General features: G+C 37.1%; 4 protein-coding genes across 5 annotated transcripts in view; 1 reads left to right on the top strand and 3 right to left on the bottom strand.

Moving 5' to 3' along the window:
• Positions 1 to 347: 347 nt before the first annotated feature.
• On the bottom strand, positions 348 to 2780 carry cldn10c (claudin 10c). Its single transcript, XM_042495283.2, has 5 exons — positions 1667 to 2780; positions 1401 to 1562; positions 1226 to 1307; positions 996 to 1103; positions 348 to 909 (listed from the first exon to the last, which is right to left on the bottom strand). The coding sequence occupies exons 1-5, from the start codon at positions 1896 to 1898 to the stop codon at positions 717 to 719; spliced, it is 777 nt and encodes a 258-aa protein (XP_042351217.2). The 5' UTR covers positions 1899 to 2780; the 3' UTR covers positions 348 to 716.
• Positions 2781 to 5155: 2375 nt separating this feature from the next.
• Positions 5156 to 9203, bottom strand: cldn10l2 (claudin 10-like 2). Its single transcript, XM_042495323.2, has 5 exons — positions 8856 to 9203; positions 7497 to 7658; positions 7315 to 7402; positions 7072 to 7179; positions 5156 to 6986 (listed from the first exon to the last, which is right to left on the bottom strand). The coding sequence occupies exons 1-5, from the start codon at positions 9139 to 9141 to the stop codon at positions 6794 to 6796; spliced, it is 837 nt and encodes a 278-aa protein (XP_042351257.2). The 5' UTR covers positions 9142 to 9203; the 3' UTR covers positions 5156 to 6793.
• A 478-nt stretch (positions 9204 to 9681) lies between these two features.
• On the bottom strand, positions 9682 to 16000 carry LOC121949360 (claudin-10-like). Of its 2 annotated transcripts, none has more exons than XM_042495026.2 (5): positions 15670 to 16000; positions 11523 to 11684; positions 11361 to 11442; positions 10502 to 10606; positions 9682 to 10398 (listed from the first exon to the last, which is right to left on the bottom strand). In XM_042495026.2, exons 1-5 carry the CDS (start codon positions 15881 to 15883, stop codon positions 10242 to 10244), a joined length of 720 nt encoding a protein of 239 aa, XP_042350960.1. In that variant the 5' UTR covers positions 15884 to 16000; the 3' UTR covers positions 9682 to 10241. The 2 variants fall into 2 exon arrangements, with proteins under 2 accessions (XP_042350960.1, XP_042350961.1); XM_042495027.2 differs by lacking the exon at positions 15670 to 16000 and adding an exon at positions 12325 to 12538 and having other exon boundaries at positions 9688 to 10398.
• Positions 16001 to 18599: 2599 nt separating this feature from the next.
• The window catches only part of LOC121948923 (ATP-binding cassette sub-family C member 4-like), a 57912-nt gene continuing 52467 nt past the window's right edge, over positions 18600 to 24044 (top strand). The window contains exons 1-6 of the mRNA XM_042494463.2: positions 18600 to 18900; positions 20266 to 20376; positions 23037 to 23157; positions 23274 to 23498; positions 23578 to 23667; positions 23773 to 23936. Coding sequence (XP_042350397.2) covers positions 18827 to 18900; positions 20266 to 20376; positions 23037 to 23157; positions 23274 to 23498; positions 23578 to 23667; positions 23773 to 23936 — 785 coding nt within the window. The 5' untranslated portion in view covers positions 18600 to 18826. The remainder of the gene's footprint in view (positions 18901 to 20265; positions 20377 to 23036; positions 23158 to 23273; positions 23499 to 23577; positions 23668 to 23772; positions 23937 to 24044) is intronic.

The raw sequence follows: 24044 nt of genomic DNA on the forward strand, positions 1-24044 counted from the left end.
AGCTAGTTTTAACTGTAATATACTTATATAGTTTTATCTATAGATGAAGAATTCCAACACAGAGTTGTATTACTTGCAATAAGCCTTATTAAGCACACAACACCACAGTCTTCAGACCATACAGGTCTAAATGTTTTATCTGAAATGTGGTGAAGGAAGAATATGATATAAAATAAAAGGGAAATACTCAAGTAAAGTGCAAGTACTTAAAACTGTACTCAAGTTCAGTGGTTCAGTGCATAGGTAAATTTAACTAATTTCCACTCCTCACATTTTAATAAACAGTGTTTCAGTCCTGATGATGATGATCAGGGTGTAATTCATATACCTATTCTTTCTGCAATAAATCAATATAAACGTTTTGGTTTATTGAAATTTTCAAAAACATCGGAAAACATGATAGCATTAAATAAAAGCATACAACCTTCAATCAGGCTTTATTCTGAATGTAGTTCATTCTACATTCTAATTTAAAAATAATTCATGGCTACAACAACAGCAAAATATCTAGATAATCAATAAACATTTTACGACACTTGAAAGATCAGTTGCTGATGTTACTGGCAACAGTGCTTTTCCCTGTTAAAAAAAAAAGGCCCACTCTAAAAGTTAATATAAAGTTTGAACATGGTTTTAAAATATAAAATAACTGAAAATATAGCCACCCACATATTCCATGAAGGACAGGGACGCAAAGTTTTCCACTTCTGAAGAGGTCACACATATGCATTTGTAGCTGATGTCTTCGTGGAAATTGTGATCCCAGAGACGCTGCTGCCTCTGCTGCTACTGATTGTCCTTGTTTTTCTGCTGTCACTAGACTCTGTATGAGCCGAAGACGCAATGCTCTTTTTTGTGGGAACAACTCTGTAGGCATCAGGGTACTGGTAGTCAGGGAATCTTTTTGAGCTGTGAAGTACAGATTCAAGAAATGGTTATTTTTTTTTGTTAATAATGAAAATGCATGGAAAAATGATACCGTGGCAGCATTTCACCTTGAGTGGCACCCTTCCTTCCCTGCAAAGATACTGTAAATAAGGCCTCCTACAACAAGCAAGGTGGAGCCTGCCCAGCCGATAAAGACACCAACGCCTATTTCAAACCTGGCAACAAGTACAAAAATAATATAAATGAACAATTCCATTTTCATAGACACATCAGTTGTTGATGCGTGGAATAAGCAGAATTTGTACTATTTATGTCAATGTCAAAGAATTATACATACTTCTGAGCTTTGAAGTTAGGGTCTTGAAATTCTGCTCTAATTTTGTTTCCATAATAGGAGAAAGCAACCATAGAACACATCCCTAAAACAATAGGCACACATTCATTTTAAGATGACCCATATAATGTGTTGCAATGTGACTTAATTCAAATAAGTCGAAAGTAGAATGTCTTACCTCCGATAAGATAATTCATCCCCCCAGCAAATGTTACTCTTGCATTGACGATTTCTGATCCCCCAATCTTGGTACACTTCATTCCCACTAAGACCAGAATTGATCCAAAGAAAGCCAGGATAATAGAGATGATGATGAGAGCACGGCACATGTGAATATCCCCTGTCCAAGAACAGCAAAACAATGTTACGCATGAAAATGCAATAAAACAGACTAAGGATTTTGCTTTTATATATCATGGCGTCTTGAAAATGCATTTAACTTACAATTCAGTGCAAGCATTGATGGGATTCCCTTGCAGTCAGATACACCAGTTGAATCCGATATGCAATCCTTCCACAGGTTGGAGAAGTAGTTTGAAGTAGTCAAGACTATGCTGTCTACCTCAGACCATGTCCAGATCTCTGTTGGCATGGTGGAACACACCAGGATCCATCCAGAAACACAAACCACAAAGCAGCCGATCTCCATGTACATCACCACAGTCCTGTAACTCATGCTTGCCTTGAAGTTGAGCCTCCAGACAGGAAAAAAAAGCAAATACAAGCAATGTCACAGCAGTTTCTGAACACCAACTGGGGGCACCTGTTTGTCCTACACTGCCAGAAACACACATTAAAGCACACCCAAGAGGCTTAACTTGGTTTGTGTATATCATCACATGTTTTGCCTTGAACTGTGATTCCACTCTTTTGTGAAAGTCACTTTGGTAATGTGTTTGTTGTTAGTATAGTACACATGAGCCTACCAGCATGGGTTCAGGTGTATGTAGCATTTAACTCTTAGTACAGATGCTGTGTTTAAGTCTAAAAATGTAAACAAGGCAATGGCATACATCAGGTGAAACTAGGTGTATAAAAACACCGCACACAGTCCTGTCTGGCCACATTCTCACCTGACATTGTCTACCAGTGTTTCATGTGCACAAGAGTGGTGGCTCTTGGTGTCATGATCTTACACCAAAAGCACTGTCAGCGTTGCAGTATTTTACAAGTTTGGAATGAGAATGGGCTGGGTAGAGCACACTCCATGTACAAGACCATGTCCTTGCCGCAGCAGTGATGGGTTCGATTCCAGCCTATGGTCCTTTGCTGCATGTCATCCCCTCTCTCCCCCGTCACACAGATGCTGTCTTGTCAAATGAAGGCAAAAAGCCAAAGAAAAAAAAATCTTCAAAAAAAGCAAAAAGAAAAAAGCATTGCATGCAACTTGAACTGTCCATGGTGCGTGCAACTTAAACTATGATCATTCATTTAGTGAATTTCATCTCAAAGATTTGGCCCCACTGGGCCTGCTTATGAGAGAGTCCTCTAAGGTATGTCAGTGCTCGGTGTGGACACGGGAGGCCAGTGCACCCATATCAGAACAAATGTACCATTTATTTTATTTTAATCATTTTTTTTTTTTTTTTTACAATTGACAGTAAGCCTTTATAGTTAGAGAGAATATAATTTGTCTGGTTCATGTATGGTGCATATTTGTTCCTTGGTTGGAAATCATATGAAATGGATAAATCAATAACATTTTAGTAAAAATGTAAACTTTGAATTTTTACCTCCAACATGAATGCATAACATGAACAAAATCATGATTTTATACTGTCATGGCCATAGAATTAAACTATGGAATTAAAGAGTTTGCAATTCTTACTTTGTTTCCACAAATATTTGGTCAAAATACTCTGATATTATCTGGTGTGCATAGAGGGAGCATGCTGACATTATGCAGAGGCCCGAGAAGAACAGGAGAAAAAAAAGGAACTTCTTAGGGTAGATAACTCAAACAGATAATTACAGATATGACACTGATAATTCCACTGTACTTACCGCTAAATAGATAATTTACACCAGCAAAGCAGGCAATTCTGACTTTGTTTTTATCAGTTCCTCCAATTCCAATAAGGGCAAATGTAGAACCAAAAAAATACAGACAGGTGACAGTAACCATCAGTGCCCTGCATGCTTAGAGTGAGCCTGCAAACATAAAATAGAAGTAAAGATATATGCAATAAAAGAGTGTTGCTCTGTGTGGCTCCATTCTGTGTGTTTGCCTTCTCTGTATTGTCACATCTGCATACCCCAAGGTCAATGGGTTAGTGACCTTGTGACCATTTTACACATATAGCAAGTAATACAAACCTTAATTGTACTTAGGCACATTTTGGTAGTGTGTTGACTTTCTTGGTGTGAAATGTCCCATTCACATGTGATTTTTAGGCAAATATTACCTCAGAAGTTAACCGCTGAAACAAGTCAGCCATAGGAGAAACTGCCTGAGGGTCCTATTAAATTTCCTGTATTGGTTTCAAGCTCAGAGAATGAAGACTAAACATTAACATATTTGGAGGTAAATGAGTTGTTCCTTGAAGACTTGAATTAGGCCTCAGGATAGTCCCGAGTGCCCATGAACTTCATCTTGAATTTTCTTGCAAAATTTTGATAGAGAAGTAGTTGAGGTTGGACACTTATAAGGCACTTGAAAACACTAAGCATACAAAAGTAGGTGAAAAGAGAGACAATAAGCCTTTCAGACATCAACATGTGCTCTTCAAAGGGGAGACTGGGCATAGTTGTATCACTTTTTGTCTCAAATACATTTCACAAGAAAAAAATCATAAAGCTGTTTTTTTTTACATTCATTTACATTTTAAATTTATTTTACAGCACTAATAACTATGTCTAAAAAAATCCAGTTTAAGGCATGTTATTTAATGCAAAGTATTTTTAACAGGTTTTTGTGAACAAATTAAATAACCTTTTCTTACATCTCATAGATGCAATTTTTCAAGTAATATTCATAAAAGATATCCATATATAATTCATTACTGTTAAGTATTTTACTAGAAAAGCTACATCAGCTTAATTCAAACAAACTAATGTGTTATAAAACAAAACAAAAACAGAGGATCTGACATTTTGATGCAGTGTTATCATGACAGTGGAATTTCTAACTTCAGATCAATACCTTGAAAAATACTGATGTTTAATATCACGGGGAACATACTGACACAACACTGGGGGCATATTTCTTGGTAATGTCTTCACATTACTTGGTAATTACTATATAATTATCTGCCCAAAAAATAAAGCATTAACAACAAAACTTCTGTGGGTTGACAAAATCAGGCTAACATTCATTGTTAATGGAGCAAATCCAGACTTCGTACTTTTTGACATCACAACTTTAAGACTTCTATGGTTCCTGGCTTTAAGACATACTAGCTCATGTTTGAAAATATCGACTGTACTTTTCTCGGCCGTGAAAATAGCATACTGGAATATTTAATTTAGGTGATATTCCCCTTTCACTAGAAAACAATCACCAAAAAGAAAATTAATTTTACACGACTGACCAAAAGCATTAAAATGTTCAACAAGTAGGCAAAGTCAACAGACATGCTATGAAAAAGAAAAATGAACTGACCTTCCAGCACTAGCATTGAGGGAAAGTCAACTTTCACTATTACTCCACTACACTCCACTTTCCTAAATTAACTATGAACTATGAAGACAGTTTACTGTGATTGCATATGGCTCTTTGTGCTGAGCTCTATGAATTGGTTTTTGCACAGGGTACTTTGCATAGACAAGTGACATTTTGTGCCAATTGTATGCATAATACTTTGCTTAAATATGTGTAGTACAGGATCACAATCTGCTTTGCAGCACAGCTAGGGTTGCATTTCACCCTTTATTGCTGCTTTGAGAATACATTCGTTTCATTTGTGAATCTTTTGTATAAAAAGCTGCTCATTCCTTTTGAGAATTCGACTACATGAAAGTCAGAGATTCGAATCATTGTTTGGAGGCCCCTCAGTCGACTAGGATTGCTCCAAGTCGAGCAGTCATTTGTGTTGTTTTTTGCTTGCCAGTGTGGTGCACAGTGCTACTTCTTGGGACATTTTGGTCATTAGATTTTGGAGCAGACACACAATGTTTGGATGTGAGTGCTCTTGACTTTCACACTACTCTTTGATACAGGCTGCTGCGTAGATGCACTGCAGCAGCACACAGGAAAAGACTCTGCACCACAAAGTTCTGAGACAACATTATCTTTTCTCTTCTGCTTAGAGGTGGTGAATTTCATGCTTAAAGCAACTTAATACGACACAGTCTCTGGCTTTTGATTTTTAGTATCAGCAAAAAATGTTGTTGCACACTGCTGATCAACAGCAACTTTACATGACATACATTGTTTACATGAATGCTGCTGTCACACTGAAAATCCCACAAAGGCCTTTCAACCTTCAAAACTTTATATAATATAAACCCAGAACTGTCGAATATTCATATTTAACAGCCCCCTAAATAAAAAAGTTCTTTTTTCATCATATATTAATTCATGGATATTCCAGTGACATTCTAAATTTTAATACATGCTTTGGTTAAATAACAGCAAAATTAACAAATGATGAGTAAACACAAGACACTGCAGTTTTATACAGAAAATGGCCTGTTTTACCAAACAAAACATTACAAGAGCATGAAAACAACAAAAAACATCCATCCATACATACGCATGTACATACGTACATACAGTCCATTCTTGTCAATGTGATATTTTATAATGCCTTGAGGGAATTACTTAAAATTTAGCACAAATGTCCACTTGGACTCAAGGATGAACTGATTAGATTTCAATGGTCATAGATCAAAGGTCAAGGTCCTTGTGACCTCGTATGTGTCATTCTTGTGAATGTAGTATCTCAAAAACACCTCAAGGGAAGTTCTTAAAATTTTGCACAAATGTTCACTTGCATCCAAGAATGAATTGATTAGATTTTGGTGGTCATAGCTCAAAAGTCAAAGGTCACTGTGAGCTTGCATTTGTTTCATTCTTTTAAATGTGATTTCCCAAGAACACCTTGAGGGAATTTGAAATAAAACACTCACTTAGTATAAACAAGGAACTGATTACAATTTGCTGGTGATAGGTCAAGGTAACGTTAGCTCCTTCCAAACCTGGGTGGTGCACATTGCCAAGTGACCAAGGAACAACAGAGACTGGAGGCTGGGCAATGGGCATGGTTCCACATAGTAACAAGGCTGGCCAGCTGTCTGCCAGCAAAGCCGATCAAAAAAAAGTAGAAGTCAAGACATTAACATCACAAAACATTAGATTTCATTTCTTCTAAATAGATAGCACTTTAAGATGCAGCACTCACTGTGTCAGTGGGGTAAGTGGAGGGCCAAATTAAAAAGGAAGACCTCTTGCATTTCATCCCTTTTTCCCCCTTAAAAATTAAACCGATAGCTACCAGTAAATGTGCGATAGTCAATTGAAAGCAAGATTAACCAAAACGGACATTCCTAATTTACAGTATGCAATAAGCTGATTGTTATTTAATCAGATTTGGAGCTTCTGTGTCTTGTTGTGTTTGTCAGTTTTGATTTCTACACAAATGCATCTCTTTCTGAGATTTTCGTTGGTGTTGTCTGAGAAAGTTTTGAGATCTTGGAGCTGCTGGATCGTCCTGAGCCCATATAAGATCCATACTGCCTGGGTTGGTAGTATCCAGTGTACAGGGTTCTTCCCCTGGAGCGAGGGACCGCGTATGTGCCTCCTCCATAGGCATATACCACCTGACTGTAAGACCAAAACATTGCCAAAGTTAATAATGTAGTATGAACTCAGCACAGAAAAATGGGTGAAGGTGGATAAATTTGAATACCTTTCAGGCCAAATTACTTGGTAGACGGTGACAGCATAAAACAGAGCTCCTAAAAGGATTAAAAAGCAACCCACCAATCCTAGAAATATGGGAGGTCCTAGGTCATACCTGGAATTAGTAAAAATGTAAGAAAAAAAGACACAATATACTGTATACATCAGATTTTACATAACATTTTTACTATGGAAGTGAAATTGGATTTTTCTACAATTTAGTGATGTAGATCTGTGTGGTAAAATGTACCGCAAGATTCCTTGTGGAACACTGGCAGCAAAGGCTGTTCTGGCAATCCTGTTGATGTACAAGCAGTAGGCAGAAACATCTGATATACCTGCATGCAGAGGTTTTGTTGATATCAGGAAATAATAAGAGCCAAACATTTCTGTGATTTACTGTACAGAGACAAATGTATGTTTTGTACTCACTGCCACCAATATGAAACACTGATCCAGCAAGAAGCAGTTTGTCCTTGGTTTTATCAGCTCCGCCAATAAAAGTGCACTCCATCCCAACAAAGCAAAGTACTACAGCAAAGAATCCAAGAGTTAACCCGCACATTAGCAATCCTCGTACTCCCTGAACGTAAGCTGTGAGAAGCAAAAAGAAAGAGTTCAGACAAGATTAAAAAAAGGACATTTTCTCTCAGACAAAAAAGAAGTAATGTAAGTTTGATATCAAATCTGTTTGGAGGACATCCAAAGCCCCTTATAATCATTACAAGTAGATACAATAACACTTTTACAATAAAAACAGGTCCAACTAAACTAAATACCTCAATAAATTCGCAACATATATACAATCTAGTGCAGTCCAACATCAAAATAGGCAGAAATATCAAAATAAAGTAATATCTCTCCGAAATGGCATTACATACAGTTTTGATATAGAACAAAGAAAATGCATTAGGCTTTTAAAAAGGCAGTGGGTTTTTCTTTCCATTTTATTTTAATTTCCAATTATTTAAGACAGTAGCTAACTGCTTTCAGAATATCACCCATCTGTGATGCAGTTGCCCTAATTCTGTGTTTAAAAAAGTAACTTAGTTACTTGTATTCAGTTACTTCACAACCCTGACCACTGTCACATGATTTCATTGTCACCATCACTAGGTGTTTGCATCCAACATTAACCACTTGTTAGCAACCATCTTTCTTAAGACATGTAAAACTTTAAAATTTAAAAGAGGGGTGCTCAAATATTTTATTTTGTAAAACAAAACATGAAAGTCTTTTAAGCTTGTGTTAACCACAGAAGGTTTCAGCTTTCAGATGGTTAATCAAAATCCCATTAAAAAAGAAAAAAAACCCACAAAAAAAAAACATTGACTTCAAGATGGGGGAACTGAAAGTGCAAAAATGCAAACTAATTTTCATTTTTAGGGTTCATTCCTGCAGCATTGAATTTTAAGAACCTAATCTGGAAGCATACAGAGTTCAATTTTCAGAACAAATGACTTAAATTTCACATAACATTTAGTTTGAAGTTCATTTAAATTCAGTTCCAGATTAATTATCATTTACATTCATTTTAATGTAATTATTTAAGTTGAGTTCTTTAAATCCAAATATTAATGATATCAGATTCAGTTTCTTGTGAAAAATATTTCCGCCCATCTTAAACTGTGCCTCTTTAAACACCTATCCATTACTGTGCTGTGCTCTGCCTGTTCATTTACAGCTCTGCAAATCTTTCTATTGATTCAGAGCGAAGGACTTGAGAGACAGTGACAGTATTGGGAACATCATTACTGAGGTCAGCCTATGTACAATAAGTGAAACACTTACGGGTGACACTCCAGAGCACAGGGAAGTCTCTACAGTTGGTGACAGCCGTGGAATCAGTGAAACAGTCCTTCCACAGGTTAGACCAGTACCAGGCCACCTTGATTATAAAGGAGCCTCCTTGTCCTCCTATTTGGGTGATCCTCCAATAGTCCATAGCCATTGTGCACAGCACAAACAGCCATCCCAGTGATGAAATCAAGAAGCCAAGTATTTGGATCAGACGTTTCCTCATTTCTGAAATCACTTGATTAAACCCGTTGGTGTCTGCTGAGAAGGTTTTAAGCATAAAACACACTAAATGTCTGCTCAAAGCAGGATGACGAGTTGTTTCCTGTTTCAGGACAGGTTGACATTGTGTGTCTGCTGTGTGCCATTTGTGTTGATGGGGGCTGTGTGCAACTGTGTGAGATGTTTACTGTTAACATTCTGGAGTGTGCCACCGCCTTGAGATAACGCACACCAACTCAAGTTACTTCTTTAGTTTTATATCTATTTTTTGTACTTATCAGTTTGTAGCAAAAATACATTTGAATATGTATTTTCAGTAAGAGAGCTTGTAATGCTTATAACCACCTTCATATATTTGGCTTTTTTTGACTATCACACATATTATTAGGATAGAAAAGTGTGCCTCTGACAGATCGCTTTGAGAGATTAAAACAGAAAGTGCAAACTGCTGCCCTCCTCAGACCTGCTGTGATCACCACTGAGCAGATAAGACATAATCTGCTGGCAAAACAAGAAAAATGAAAAAGACTGCTGAAACTTGATTTCATCAGTTTTATTCCTGCTCAAATATTTAAAAAAAAACAACAGAGCCACTTTATAATTCACTATGCATTTTAATCACATCTCTGCAGTCTATAAATGCAGTCCTTTTTAAAATTTGCTCAGTATAAAATAGTTACAGGTTACAGAAAACAAGAGAATATGTGTTTGACACAGTTTTAAGTGTTTGTGATCAAAGATTAACAACATGTGTACAAACAGTTTAAGAATACAACCAAATAAAGGAAATGTCTGACACAATATTAAACACTGCCAAATGCATAAAAAAGAAAATGATGCAAAAATTAGATTAAAAAAGTCAATTTTTGACCTTTTTTTTCTATTTTGCTTTTTAAGTATAATTTCTATCCTAACATTCAGTGCACTTTGGTATATACAATGGCTTTACTGTATAGAAAATAGAAATTCCTCAAGATCAGAGATCAGCATAACAACTTTGAGACTGGACTCCTGGAAGAAGCTTTTTTATATTCTGAATTCTGCTGCTATTCCACAGAAACTATCAAGTTTCATACAGCATACTGTACCTTTAAGACCCAGTAGATCTTTAAAGACTCACCAGTGACTTCGACTAAAAGTGTTTTATATTCACATCTCTCACACATATGCATTCTTATCAAAGTGCTGCATCCTGGAGGAGTTGCTGTAGTCTGGAGGCGGCCTCTGGTTTACAGACTTTGCTTGCCCTCTTGGGTAGGAGGAGATATGAGAATGTGAGGCAGCACCTTTGTAGATATAGTTTGTCTGACTGTGGCTGTAAGAAACAGAACATTTAAGGAATCAAACACCTATGACTCAACAAAATTGATTCACACATGCATCTGCTGGATAATGTAAACATAGCTACTCAAACAAACCTTTTGCTAAAAGAACCTGCGATGGAGAAGCAGAGTATGATGCCTCCGAGGATACAGAGGATAGAACCTGCCCAGCCGATAAAAAGCGCAGCTCCCAGTTCATACCTACAGGCAAAGACCAATACATCATTACAATATTTTGTCTAATTAAAGCAGTGGTTCTCAACTTGGGGGTCCCAACCCCAACTAGGGGTCCCCAAAGCTCTATGGAGGTTTGCAAGGCCTTCTCGATTTTAAGGGGTGTAAGAATATACAGTAAGGCTTTATATCGGAATTGTATTTATTTTTATGAGTAAAATTAAATTAAATTGTTGTTTTTTAAGGCAAGACTGTTTAAAATATAAACCTTAAAAAATCTCACAAGATTAGGGCACGGTGATGACCTGTGCTCAAGATAAATTCACAGAGCCTTCACTCTTTGCTAAACAGCTTTGCCTCTCGATAGGAAAGTACGCAGTTAAAAGAACCAAAAAGTTGATAGAGCAAAGGCCCGGCTTTAGGGTGAATAAAACTCTGGATATTATCAAAAAAGAAGTCTGTTAAGCATGCATGATCGACAAATTGAGGATTTTTTTTAAATCCTAAAAATATAAGTAAAAAGCTGCTGTATTAATCGCAGAAAAGAATCACCTCAAAATTTAAGGCTTATTAAACAAACTTAATGCAGTTACTGCATTTACTGTTTGGGTTAATTGTACAGTTCATCAGTTATTTTGCCCTGTTGTTGTAATGCATTGTAAATAATAGGAAACATCCGTAAAATGAGTCACTTAGTCAGGAGTCGTCAGATTACTCAAGTATAGAAAAGGGGTCCCATGGAGGAAAAAGTTGGGAACCACTACAATCAGACAGTTCTTACTTCTGTGCGATATATGTTGGGTCAAAAAACTCTGCTGTTATCTGCTGCGCATAGATGGAACATGCTGAAAGTGAGCAGAGGCCTGGAAGAACAAGAAACATGGAATTTTATTAGATTACACCTAAATTTCAGATACAACACTGATAGTTCCACTATGCTTACCACTTAGTAGGAAATTCACGCCAGCAATGCAGGCAATCCTGGCTTTGTTTTTGTCTGTTCCTCCGATTTTGGTGCATTTCATTCCAACAAGGGCAAAAATAGAACCAAAAAAACCCAGACAGATGGCTGCAATCATCAGTCCCCTGCATGCTTGGATGTAGCCTAAAAACAAAAAAATACAGTCACTGTCAACTTATATGCAATGGAAAGCGTGTTTCTTTCTGTGGCTCCATTCTGTGGTTTTGCCTTCTCCTCACTCTCACATCTGCACAATGCAAGGTCATTGGGTTACTGACCTTGTGACCATTTTAGACATAAAGAGAGAAATAAAATTTGTCACAAATAACCCTAGTTGTTTTCAAGCACTTCGTAGCCGACTTTGTCAGTATGAAATCTCTCATTCAGATACAATTTTGAGGCAAACATTACCTCAGAAGTTAACCCCTGAAACTAGTCAGCCATGGGAGAAACCGCCCGAGGGTCCCAGTAAATCTCCTCTATTGGTTCCAAGCTCAGAGAACAAAGGCTAAACATTGACATATATGAAGGCAAATGAGTTGTTCCTTGAACAGTTTCTTGCATTAGGCCCTAGGATATCTATATTAGCCCCAAGCAGTAATGAGCCTGAGCCTGATTTTCTTGCAAAATTTAGACAGAGAAGAAGCTGAGCTTCAACATTTATAAGGAAACAACACTGTCAGGCATTAACATGCTTTTTAACTGAAGAGCAAACATTTGACATGATTGATCAAAAAAAGGCAGAAAAAAACAGAATCCAAGAAGAAGGAAACCACAAGCTGACCCTCCAGTGCCAGCATCGAGGGAAAGTCTTTGCAGTTAGTGACTCCGGCTGAATCTGCGACACAGGCCTTCCACAGATTGGACCAGATGGTAACTGTAGTGATGACTGTTCCATCAAGTGAAGACACCTTCCAGTAGTCCGTTGGCAAGGTGGAAGACACCAACACCCAACCCGAAGTGCTTAAAACAAAGGCAAAGATCTCTTGATACATGCTGCAGAGAGGACTCCTCTACACAACGGCCAATTACGGTAAGACCTGGAATCGTTTAATGGTTTCCTGGCTAGTTAGGCTTGTTAGAAATGTAGCAATGCGCTGCACTAGTAAGTTCAATGGCTGTGATCGATAGTTAATGTGTTGTGGACTGTTATATTCTTTTGGGAGGAGTTTTCCTTCAACATTAACAAGTGACCAATAGTCTATTACTGCATCTTCCACCCCCTCATCCAGTACATGTCACTGTGACTCACAACCGTAGTAAATATGGACTGAAGGGGCTGGTTAAAGCAACTAAATTAAACTAAACTAAACTTTAAATTAAAGCAACTGTTGGCATGCTTTTTTATTTTTTCATCAACATATAGACACTGTGATTGTCATGAAGTTGAGCACTTAAGTTAATTGATTAAGTAAAAGTAATAATACTATAATGGGAAACTGTTAAAAACAGAATTTTAGCACTCAGATTTTGGTGTAAAAGTGGATGCACTGATGTGTGGAACACATAAATTTAATTCTAAGTTCCGCATTTTTAATGTATTAAAAGAGGAGAAGTAAGCCTTTATTGTCATGGCACTGCATATGACAAAAATAGGACCGCTGCTCTACTGTGGTGCATAAGCAAAAGAAAAATGGTTTTGCAATATGACTAAGTAGAGAAATATATTCAATTTTTGTGTTTTTTAACCCTAACCTATACACACATTACATGGAGAGATGTCAGAGCCAGGGTACTGCCCATGGTAAGGCAGTTGAGTTATATTATATTTATATTTCAACCTATAAAATGTCAGTGGTCTAACTATTTCTGCTCCAGAGTAGATTTAGGTAACAAGCATTATACAGTATTTCATGGTTTTTAGAGACCAGTCAATTGTAAGGTTCCTGTTATTTTGTCCATACACACCACAAGCTGTGAAAAGTGAACCAGCACAGAAAAAAAGTAACATAAAGCTAAACAAAAGTTGCTTTGACTTTATATGGCATATTTTGAATATTAGTCACCTTCTACCTTTTACCTGCACTGCGACCTATGATTAATGCACAACAAGAGTGGTGCAACTTCCTCACTGCCCTAAAACAGGATTTTGATAACTTATTAACAGCATGTCACTCACTATGATGTGACAGAATACGCAGAAGAGACAAACTGTTTGAGGCATTGCAGAGCAATGTATTAATTAATTTTGAACATGATATGTAAATATATATGTGTCACAGATAAAGGGTAAAAAGGTGGTAATGACAGCCAAATCAGGAATTTATTCATCTTCATAATGTGAAATAGAGCTCCATCTGGCGGATGCATGCAAGGTAATAATGTGTCTGTAAACACACTGCTGCCACCTTCAGACGGAGCAAAGCACATGGTATTTTTTAGAAATAAATAAATAAATAAATAAATATATATATATATATATATATATATATATATATAATATTTCTGACTTGAATTGAATTGAATTAAATTAACTGTAGTTTATCTTCCCATTCAGTGTTAAACACTGTGCTGAGCTGAATTAAATTCAGCAAGTGGAAAAAACAACAGGTAATAGGGTGGTTGAGGTTGGTTTAGGGTGACCAAGAACCACAGTGTAATTATAATCTAAAAAATGTAACTAGTATATAACTTATTAATAGTTAACTGGAAAAACATTGTGCATATAGACAATAAAAGTGTAATGTAGATAATCTAAGTATAATATAGAATAAAAATGGAACTCCACTTCAGAAAATAAGGGTCAGAAAGGGTTAATTAAATATCAAGCTTTGAATTGAGCAGACTCTGACTGTCTTTTCCCTGTCTTTTGACATTACAGGTCTTTGTTTATATCCTCTATAGAAGCTTCTGTGACTCAGACACTCTCAGTTTGATATTTCCAGCACAAGAATACACATTTGCCACATCTGACACATGATCCATCTGAAACACAAATTCTTATTAACATATTTGTTTTCTCAGCATGAATTTCATTTTTGCTGAATCCAAAACAATATTTTTTAGTTTAGTTTATGTTGACCGTTTTCCAACTACTGCTCAAAAACAACAACAACAACAACAACAACAACAACAACAACAACAACAACACCAAACAATAATAAGTCATTACTTTTGACAAACCAAGTTATGCGGACTGAAAGGTAAAGACTGAAGTCCTTCCTTATTGGACCCTTTTTTACAGAAAGTGTTTTGTACTGTTGTCTTTACATTTATTTAATGGAAATGAAAGAAACATGAAAAACAATATATGTGCTCTTTATCCAAAATGTCCCAAAACAAAACTGTAAACTTTTACTCACAATGACATTCATAACTTGTTTTTTTTAGTTGTTTATCACTTTATTTTCTTTCCTTTGAGTTTTGACAAGGTAACAAGTCATTTGTGACTTTATCAGGAAATATGACCGAAGTAAAACATGATGGTGATATGCCATTTTTTAAGGTGTCAAAAATGACAATCTGAGACTCAATATTAAATTTTCTAAAATCTAAATTTTGGCCAATTTTGAGACAAAGATAATCTGAAACGTGACATAACACAGTCAGACTGTTTCTTCTGCGAGTAATGCTTAATGTAGGTTGAGATTTCTTTGCAAAACCTATTACTTAAACATTTTACCTCCCAGTGACCTTTAATACTACAGAAGACCAAAGAATACTTTATATGTCAAACACATTGCAATAGTGGTAATTTGCACTATAGTCTCACTGTAATTTGCCTGATGAACGTATTGTTATTGAAACGTTACAATTGATTTATTTCTTTTGCAAGTCAGACTGTGCGGTGAATTTCTCTGCAATACCATAGCAAAAGATCAGCTAAAAATGAATGCACTGCTAGCTTGAGTTTCAAAAAAAAAAAAGTCAGCGGCTTAATACATCACAGATACATGCTTGTGAAACCAAGGTGATACATTTGTTTCTGCAGTGAAGAAGCTTTAGGTTACACTGTGTTATTGCACCATGGGAACATTTAATAAAGCACGGTATATACACAATATCTTGCCATAAGTTAGTGCATATGTTCACACACTTGATGTGTTTCCAGCCATGATATGAGCAGAGACAAATGCAGCCATGAGAGAACAGACCGTTATGTGGTCACTGTAAAACCCTGTGAGCTTACCTTCCAGCTGAAGGATAGTATGGTGTGGTCTGCAGTGCAGAGCTCCGATGGCATTCCCAGCACAGTTGTTCCAGAGACCCTGGAGCACCCAGGTCGCTGTGATGACTGAGGATGCCCGGCTGGTCTGTCTCCATTCATTGGACACTGTGGCACCGATAGTGGCACCAAGCCCGGCCAGGCCGCTAAGAAAAGCCACAATCTGCCAGCCTGACATTTGGAGTTTTAAGATATATATATATATATATTTTTTTATATATATATATATATATATACAGTTTTTGGCAGATTAAAGAAAATGAAGAAAAAATAAAATCGCCGCAGGCATGCAAATTACACTGTGGACATGTGTTTCATTGAGATGATTTACAGACTGGACATCTTGCCTGTCTCTCTAGTGGCAGGGGACGGACACAGCTGCCTGAAAGTGAAATAGTAGGAGGGAGGCATGAGCTGGCAGTTAGTTATTAAGTTTTGTCGAGGCATGTTTTGGTCTACAAATAAGGTTGAGTGTCATATTAACATAAAAAAACACAAAAGAAGAAGAAATGTGACAAAGTCCAGTTACTGGTTGATCTATTTCTGCACACAATATTAGCAACTGAATGACTTATGATTGCTAGCTTATATGTCAACATGTATGTTCTTTTTATGGTCACTGTTCCAAAAGTATTAAGACTGACAGTTTTTTGTTTTTTTTATCCTAAAGTATAAAAACTATATATATAAAAAAAAGATGGTGACATTAGAACTTAATCAGCTGTAATGTGAACCTCAATTAAGTGATAATTAGTGAAGCTAAAACCTTATCAGAAAGATTGCAAATCTGGCCATTTTTGACCTTTTTTGTATTATTTTTTCTTTTACAGAAAAGGAAAAATGTAAACATTATTTTTAGTATCAATATTATATATATTGTTTGTGTAACACAGAAAATGATTTAAGGAGTACATGGAGTTATTTTTTTGTGAAAACATTCAGGAAATGGTGTTAGAACAGCAAATGTCTGTAGTTTTCATGATTTACAAATAAGACAGATTAATATGACAGAGTTTTTACTTGGGTTTCTTCATTATAGTTTGGCTATACTTTTTTACAGACACAACTTGAAGCATGTCTGTCAGCAGGTCATGAAAAAGAGCTCCACTGGTGTCACTTTAATCTAAAAAATAAAGAGATATGTATTTTGTTTTCCTCTGTGACTTGACATCTATTGAATATTAACATGCATCCATTTGCAACACTTAACTAACTGGGTGAGGCCCCAAGGAAGTCCTCCCAAAACAGAATTAAATGGGTCAAATTCATATGAGGAGGGTGGCACGGTGGTGCAGTGATCAACACTGTCGCCTTACAGAAAGTTTGAACCTTATGGCCGGCTTGTGCATAATTTGCATGTTCTATTAACGTAGGTTTCCTCCCACGGTGCAGGTTCGGGTTAATTTGTGACTTTAAGGATGTGAATGTGAGCATGAATGGTTGTCTATGTCTTTGTATCAGCCCAGTGATAGTCTGATGACCTGTACAGGGTGTACACTGCCTCTTGCCTAAAGTCAGCTGTGATAGACTCCAGCCCCCCACAACCCTTAAGAGGTTTCTAAGTAGTTACAGAAAAAGGATGAAGTGAAATTGGACAATCTTAACTATCCATGAATTGTTTACAGAATAAAACACTGCCTTTTCTGTCTAATTGACTCAGCGTATGATTACTTTTTCTGGTTCATAAACAAACAATTACTAGGGAAGTGTCTGAGAGCAAAGTCTCAGTTGGAAGCTTAGTTACAATCAATTATACTATACAAACACAGCGGGGGGGGGGGGAGGACAAAACACAAAAACAATGGTAAATGAAAATCCTTTAAAGCTTACATTTGCTATATATTTAAACAGATGTCCAGTGGCTAATAAAACTAGTTCAAATGCATTGTTTGAAATAAATACAATAGATCAGTCAATAGATCAATAGATATGACTTATAAATATAGGTCAAACTAATAGTTGAAGTAATAAGGTAAAATTAGGAGCAAGAATTCATATTCTGTTAATCCACACCATACATTCTCTGAAAGTGATGTAAATTGAGTGTCAATACAATCAACAATAAATTGTGACTTTTAATTTCACTACAATTGTTGAGTGTAACTACTATTGTTTTACTTTCCAAAATTACATATTTTAAAAATTATTGCACTTATTTCTTTAAAATTCTTGAGCTGAAAAAAATCCTTGTGTAAGCTGATTGCTATTAGAATTTTTTAAATAGTATAATCACTACACTGGCTTTTTTAAAAACTGATTATTACCATAGACAGACAAGAAATTGATGTAGCTATCATGAAATCTCCCATTGGTTTGTGGACATCCTGTGCTAGTCAGATAGGCTTGTTTCTGGAGCCAGCCTCAAGTACAAAATGAGGGAGGCATGTCAAATATTTTTTTACTGGGAAGGGACTTGTGTCATTCATTTCATTCATCATTTTGGTTTACAGGAAGGGACATGTGACCATAAATAGTATTTGGTTACTTTGTACTATTTTAAATACCTTCTGAACCCCAAATCCTGTTGATGAAAGACATGTTTTTCTTAAAAATCACCCACATTATACAGTGTATCATTGCCAGAAATTGTTGAGAAACTACTGTTTTGCGTCTATCATCCAAACCACTTTACATGGCATGTTTTATTTGAAATGATAGTTATTTATAGTGGAGGGAGGGTCGTGTGTTTTAAAGGAAATGCATTTGAGGAGAGTTATGATATAAAAAACAAAAGTCACACCCTAACCACCCCTCTACTCTGATAAATAAACTACAGTCCCTTAGCGGTAGTGATTTTGCGCACACCGATTGAGTGAGAAAGGGCAGAGTTCATGACATGGCATGAAGTAGTTTGGGAGGTGATGGACACTCGTGTCAGCCAATCATCAGGCAGTGGGCGGGGTTACGCAGCGCCCCGCTCACCTGACAGCCAAGCCAGGCTGTGCGCCTCCTGACCTGTAGTAATCCTGTCCTGAATGTCTGTAGGTGCAATATTGACAGACATTGGAGTGTGCAGCAGCTGTCATCTCGAGGTTTTTCCTCCTCTGAGCCTTTGTCGATACCCCCCGCTACCACACAGCCCGCAGAGAAAGTCCTCAGGTTGCTTTTCCTGTTGGGGGGCATGGAACCGCTGCGGAAGGAGGCGAAGGATAATCCGTCGGCTTCAGCTAATCTTCTCTCCAAGATTTTCTTCTGGTAAGAAAAGCAGCTCGCAGTGACAGCCGTGTTTGACATTAATTGAATGGAGAGCTCTCCCGTGTGACAGTTTGTGACCACTCTAAAGACAGGCTGTCCCCTGGATATGATAGCAGGTAGCTGCTGAGCATCCGTTCATGCGTAAACCAAACCACATGGAGGAGAGAGCGAGAGTTTATCTGTGTAGTTTTACGCAAACGTGCAGAGTGATTCTTGAATAACATGGAGCATTAAAAAGTGAGCTACTGTTATTTTAATTGTGAAACAAAAGTAGCTAAAATAACTTTATTTGTTTTGCCCTTTTCTTATCAGAGGAGACAAAGTGCTAAAGTAACCATCATAAAAGACAGTGTTACACTCAATCATCGTTAAGTTATCAAATTATGGGAGTGTGCTACTGTCAGATAAATAAACAGATTATACTGAGGAATGGACTGTTTCACTTAAAGGTTCAGTGTGTAGGATTTAGTGACATCTTGTGGTGAGGTCTCAGAACTGAAACTGCGCCCTAAGCATGTAGGAGAGCTACGGCTGCTGGCACAAAAAATCTAATTGCCCGATCTAGAGCCAGTGTTTTTTTGTGTTTTTGTTGTTTTGTCCTTTCTTGACTAATGTAGAAACAACATGGCAGACTTTTTGGAAGAGGACTCGCTCAGTACGTAGATATAAACAAACACACCATGGATATTATGTTATGGATATTATATTTCATTTCTGCAAGTAAATGCCCCTTAATCCTACACTGCCAAACTGGCACTGGATGTCAATATGACAAAAGAGAGACTTTGGAGTCTTATGTTGGACAGCTGTTGGAATGAAAATCTGTTAAACAGTATATTACATGTCTGACAATGTTAGATTATCAAGTTATGTTGACGTTAACATTATGATGCTTTGCAGACGTTGGGTTTTGTTCTCCATGCCTTATGACTTACTGTTCTTATTCTCCGTCAAGATGACATAGGTATGAACATTTGGAAGACGTTGGATAATAGTTACTTAACGACACAACTTAAAACCAACAAAATATCAACATCATATGTTGTCATTTGTCTACATCAAATTGTCGTTGCCATTGGATATTGTCCTGACATTGAATTATTTACCTGTGACGTCACAACCATAATTCAACCAAATATCAATGTCTAACAAAATTAGCGGCCAGGTGAGTGGACCTTTAGTATGTGTTACCAAAACAAGTGGTATTTAATATTTAAGCTCATACAGATGAAGTACTTCCATAATATAAAGTAGATTTACATTTCTGTCTTTTAGTGTAAACCTTCTCTGTTTAAAGATGCCTTGATCAGTAATTTAAATAGTTATTTCAACTACTTAGCTTATTCTCATTTATTTTATCTCCAGCTGGCTGAACCCCTTGTTCAGAATCGGGTACAAGAGGAAGTTGGAGGAAGATGACATGTATAAAGTTCTCCCAGAAGATGCGTCCGATAGACTCGGAGAGGAGCTACAGTGGTGAGACACTGAATCAGTTCTCTCTTAGTTGAGTTTAATAATGCTTATTTTCATTTCCTTTTATCATTGTGGAAAATAATAACTTGCTGTGATTCAACCAAATTCAAAGTAGATAAATAGGCTTAGATTCTAGAAATAACAGGTTCGACATTGATGTATCACTGTATGTCAGAGGTACTCAACTTAGTGCTGCGTGGCCCACCGACCATTTTCGAATTCACAATGAAAATAATTGATTGACATTGGGATTTTTTTTGTACAGATTGGTCAGAGTGGGGGTTACATGCAGCAAAGGGCTACGGGTGGGAATCAAACCTGCAAACCTGGGCCATTGCAAAAGACTCAGCCCATATGGGACACAGAGTCTATCCAGAAGTTACCCCATGACCAATGTTTGAAAGCAGGCCTGAATTCCCTCTTTAGTTTGATTAACCTCCTTCCTTAACAGCATTTATTGCCAGTTCTTTTGGAATCTGTTTTCAGTATAAAAAGTGTCTGCCATCTTTTAAATAGTTTCTGAGGTGCAGGAATGAAATTACCCATCATATAGTGATCCCTCAACACAGTAGTTTCTCTTGTTAAGCATCCAGAACATGTTGCCTCTGGACTGATGAAACAAACTACCAGTTATTATCATTATTTTTTTATTACTATAATTTGTTGCTGTGGTGTTCTGGTACAAAATATATTGCATATACACTCTCCATGACTACCACAGTTGTTCACTAAAACACTGCTCTGTTAGATCTGATTCTTATTCTTGACATTTGGGCATTTTTTAAGACCTGATCTGCCACCTAGGCAAAGGCATAGTACTCAAGACTATGATAGCAAACAATCAGAACTTTATTCTCATACTAAGCAGCAGTCATATTGAAATGACCTACTTCTACGCTGGCAGAAAATCCAAGTGTTTAGTAGCCAACCAGACCCTCATGGATGTCCCCCACCACTGCTTGGCACCTCTCACCTTGACATCTTTTAAATATGGGATAGACCACCCCCTCGACAGAGTTTGGCATCAGAGTTCACTTTATGCTTGGAGGGAAGCCCACCTATATATAGACAATATTTCTCAGTAGTATCACATGAGAGCATAGTCCTCCCCTCTCATGCATAACTCTAACAGTGGCTGACACTTTTAGGAACTCTTTGAGTTAAGAGCTTGGTTTTCTTGCTCTGCATTTTGGGACAATTTTAACTATCAGTACTGGACTATAAGTTGCCCAGTTAAGTGCCATGATGGGCATCCCTGCTCTGGACAGATGATACTCTTTTCTGGCCTTACTGAATTATAATCATTATGTACTTTAGCAATTCACAGCTGAGTGTGATGTCAGTACCTCCCCCATTCAGGGCGAGAAAGAGGTCGCCTGTACCATCTAGTAAAGGGGTGTTCAAAGACCACAGCTAAGGCTAATGATGGATGATGACACACACAGGTTTCTATTACACTTTGATAGTAAAAGAGATCAACTTAGCAGCGCTCTTTTTCATAATTCAGGTGCAAATTCAGTACAATGTAATGCAAAAGCCCAAATTAAAGTCTTGTCATTATTATTTTTTCATTATGATGCAATGCTATCAATAAATTACTATTCCTTAGCAAATAAGCTATCGTGCAGAAATATGTAAGTAGACAACCACACACTAAAATCTGCAGTAGGACAAGATGCATACTTAGTTATTGTTGAAAAATCTTGTACTCTTGATGAACCGAGGAACGATAAAGTAAGCTCGATGAATAATAAAAACTTGATGAATAATTAAAGTGAAGGAGTAGTGAAATAAACTCAGTAAGCAGTGAAATAGCTTGGTGAGCCTCAGTTGTCCTCACTCAAATATGTGTTTATTACATATCTGATAGTGACAGGAGAATCACTTATCTTTAAGCAGTGCATTTCACATGTCACACAGCTGTGCCTATCAGTGTAGTCAAAACATCTACAAAGTCTTGCCCTTGCAGTATCTTAACACAGAGACTTACTGGAGACAGCGAAAGACCCTAAGGTCCTCATGACATTACTGAATCCTACCACTCCATGAAATAATTATTTTCTACAACAGTTATCATCCTTTAAAAATATGTTATCGCTTCCTCCAGAGTCTATGAACAGAACTGCTTTCATAGCAGTGGTCTGTTATTAATAGCAGTGGTCTGATATTCAGAAATAACACACCAAAGAAAGCTGAAATTAGGATCAAGTATTCAAAAAAGTCATATAGATGCTGCAGGACTTAATCCTAAAACCTGGAAATTAGTTGGTATTTTGCTCTTCTGGTCCCCTTTTTTCAAAGTCAGTGGGTTTTTTAAATTGGGTTTTAAACAGATGACTTAAATAAGGTCTGTGGTTAACACAAGCTTTAAAGATTTTCATGTTTTGTTCTACGACATAAAATATGTCAATAAATACCTCAATCATGAATTTTGATGGTTCTACCTGTCTTTAAAAAGGCGGTTGCCAACATGTGGCTAAATTGCCACAAAGTGTATTTCCTGCAATGATCCAAAATCCATTGGAAAAATCCCATTAGCTATTTGTCAATAGCGAAGCTAACCTCGGGGTTGGCCTACAAATAAATGTGATCCCTGCAGCACTCAATAATAATGTAGATCACTGACTTGGAGTAACCATTGCTTTTCTTTTCTCTTGTCGAAGGTACTGGGACAGAGAGCTTCAACAGGCAGTAAAAGATCTGCGCCCGCCCAGACTTGCCAAAGCTCTCATTCAGTGCTATTGGCGATCATATGCACTCTTTGGAATACACATCTTTTTACAGGTACAGTGAAATCTCACAGTAAAACCAAACAACTACAGAAAACGATGCTTTAAGACTTATTATTCTTTTCAATGCAGGACACCCTAACATCAGCTTTACATCTGTTTTTCTATCAGGAAATTGTTAAAGTCACTCAGCCTTTGCTACTTGGGAAGATGATTGAGTACTTTGAGAATTATGACCCTACCAACACAGCTGCAGTCTATGAGGCCTACAGCTATGCTGCAGGCATCTCCCTGTCAACAGTCAGCCTGGCTGCCCTTCACCATCTCTACTTCTACCACGTCCAGCGAGCAGGCATGAAGATTCGTGTGGCCATGTGCCACATGATCTATCGGAAGGTCAGTCATTGTGAGACACGTATGTACTAATGTAATTTTCTCCTGGTTTGTGTTGATTTAACACCTTTGTTCTGCAAAGGCTCTTTGTCTCGATAGCAAAGCATTTGCCAAAACTACCACAGGACAAATTGTGAACCTCTTATCCAATGATGTGAACAAATTTGATGAGGTAATTATCATAAAGCATTTCACGCGTATATCTTAGATATATAGATATTTTACATGTTACTTTCAAAAATTGAGTTATTCATTCCTCTTCATTGTTTTATTACAGGTAACCTTATATCTGCACTTTTTGTGGATTAGTCCTCTACAAGCAGCAACTGTGATGTTATTGTTGATGTATGTGATTGGCCCATCATGCTTTGCGGGAATGGCTGTCTTCTTCATCCTGATACCAGTACAGTCTATGTTCGGACACTTGTTCTCTACTCTCAGGTTTGAAGTTATTTGCCAGGTTGATCAAATATAGAAACAATAATTTTCTCTACTTTAAAGGTCAAGTGTGTAGGATATAGGGGGTTATATTTGCAGAAATAGAACATA

The sequence above is a fragment of the Plectropomus leopardus genome, chromosome 10, assembly GCF_026936395.1.
Source record: "Plectropomus leopardus strain MGB_pleo_1.0 chromosome 10, ASM2693639v1, whole genome shotgun sequence".
Classification (NCBI taxonomy): domain Eukaryota; kingdom Metazoa; phylum Chordata; class Actinopteri; order Perciformes; family Serranidae; genus Plectropomus; species Plectropomus leopardus.

What these genes read in the sequence shown, in the direction of transcription:
- LOC121949360 (XM_042495026.2), bottom strand. Translation starts at nt 15,883, where the DNA reads ATGTCAGGCTGGCAGATTGTGGCTTTTCTTAGCGGCCTGGCCGGGCTT. An exon ending in CGTGAATTTCCTACTAAGTG is followed by an intron (nt 11,443 to 11,522) that starts GTAAGCATAGTG and finishes TTGTTCTTCCAG; the next exon opens with GCCTCTGCTCACTTTCAGCA. An exon ending in CCAACATATATCGCACAGAA is followed by an intron (nt 10,607 to 11,360) that starts GTAAGAACTGTC and finishes CTTTGCCTGTAG; the next exon opens with GTATGAACTGGGAGCTGCGC.
- cldn10c (XM_042495283.2), bottom strand. Translation starts at nt 1,898, where the DNA reads ATGAGTTACAGGACTGTGGTGATGTACATGGAGATCGGCTGCTTTGTG. An exon ending in CCTAACTTCAAAGCTCAGAA is followed by an intron (nt 1,104 to 1,225) that starts GTATGTATAATT and finishes ACTTGTTGCCAG; the next exon opens with GTTTGAAATAGGCGTTGGTG. An exon ending in AAGGAAGGGTGCCACTCAAG is followed by an intron (nt 910 to 995) that starts GTGAAATGCTGC and finishes TGTACTTCACAG; the next exon opens with CTCAAAAAGATTCCCTGACT.
- cldn10l2 (XM_042495323.2), bottom strand. Translation starts at nt 9,141, where the DNA reads ATGCTTAAAACCTTCTCAGCAGACACCAACGGGTTTAATCAAGTGATT. An exon ending in TGTGCTCTGGAGTGTCACCC is followed by an intron (nt 7,659 to 8,855) that starts GTAAGTGTTTCA and finishes TGCTTCTCACAG; the next exon opens with CTTACGTTCAGGGAGTACGA. An exon ending in GTTCCACAAGGAATCTTGCG is followed by an intron (nt 7,180 to 7,314) that starts GTACATTTTACC and finishes TACTAATTCCAG; the next exon opens with GTATGACCTAGGACCTCCCA.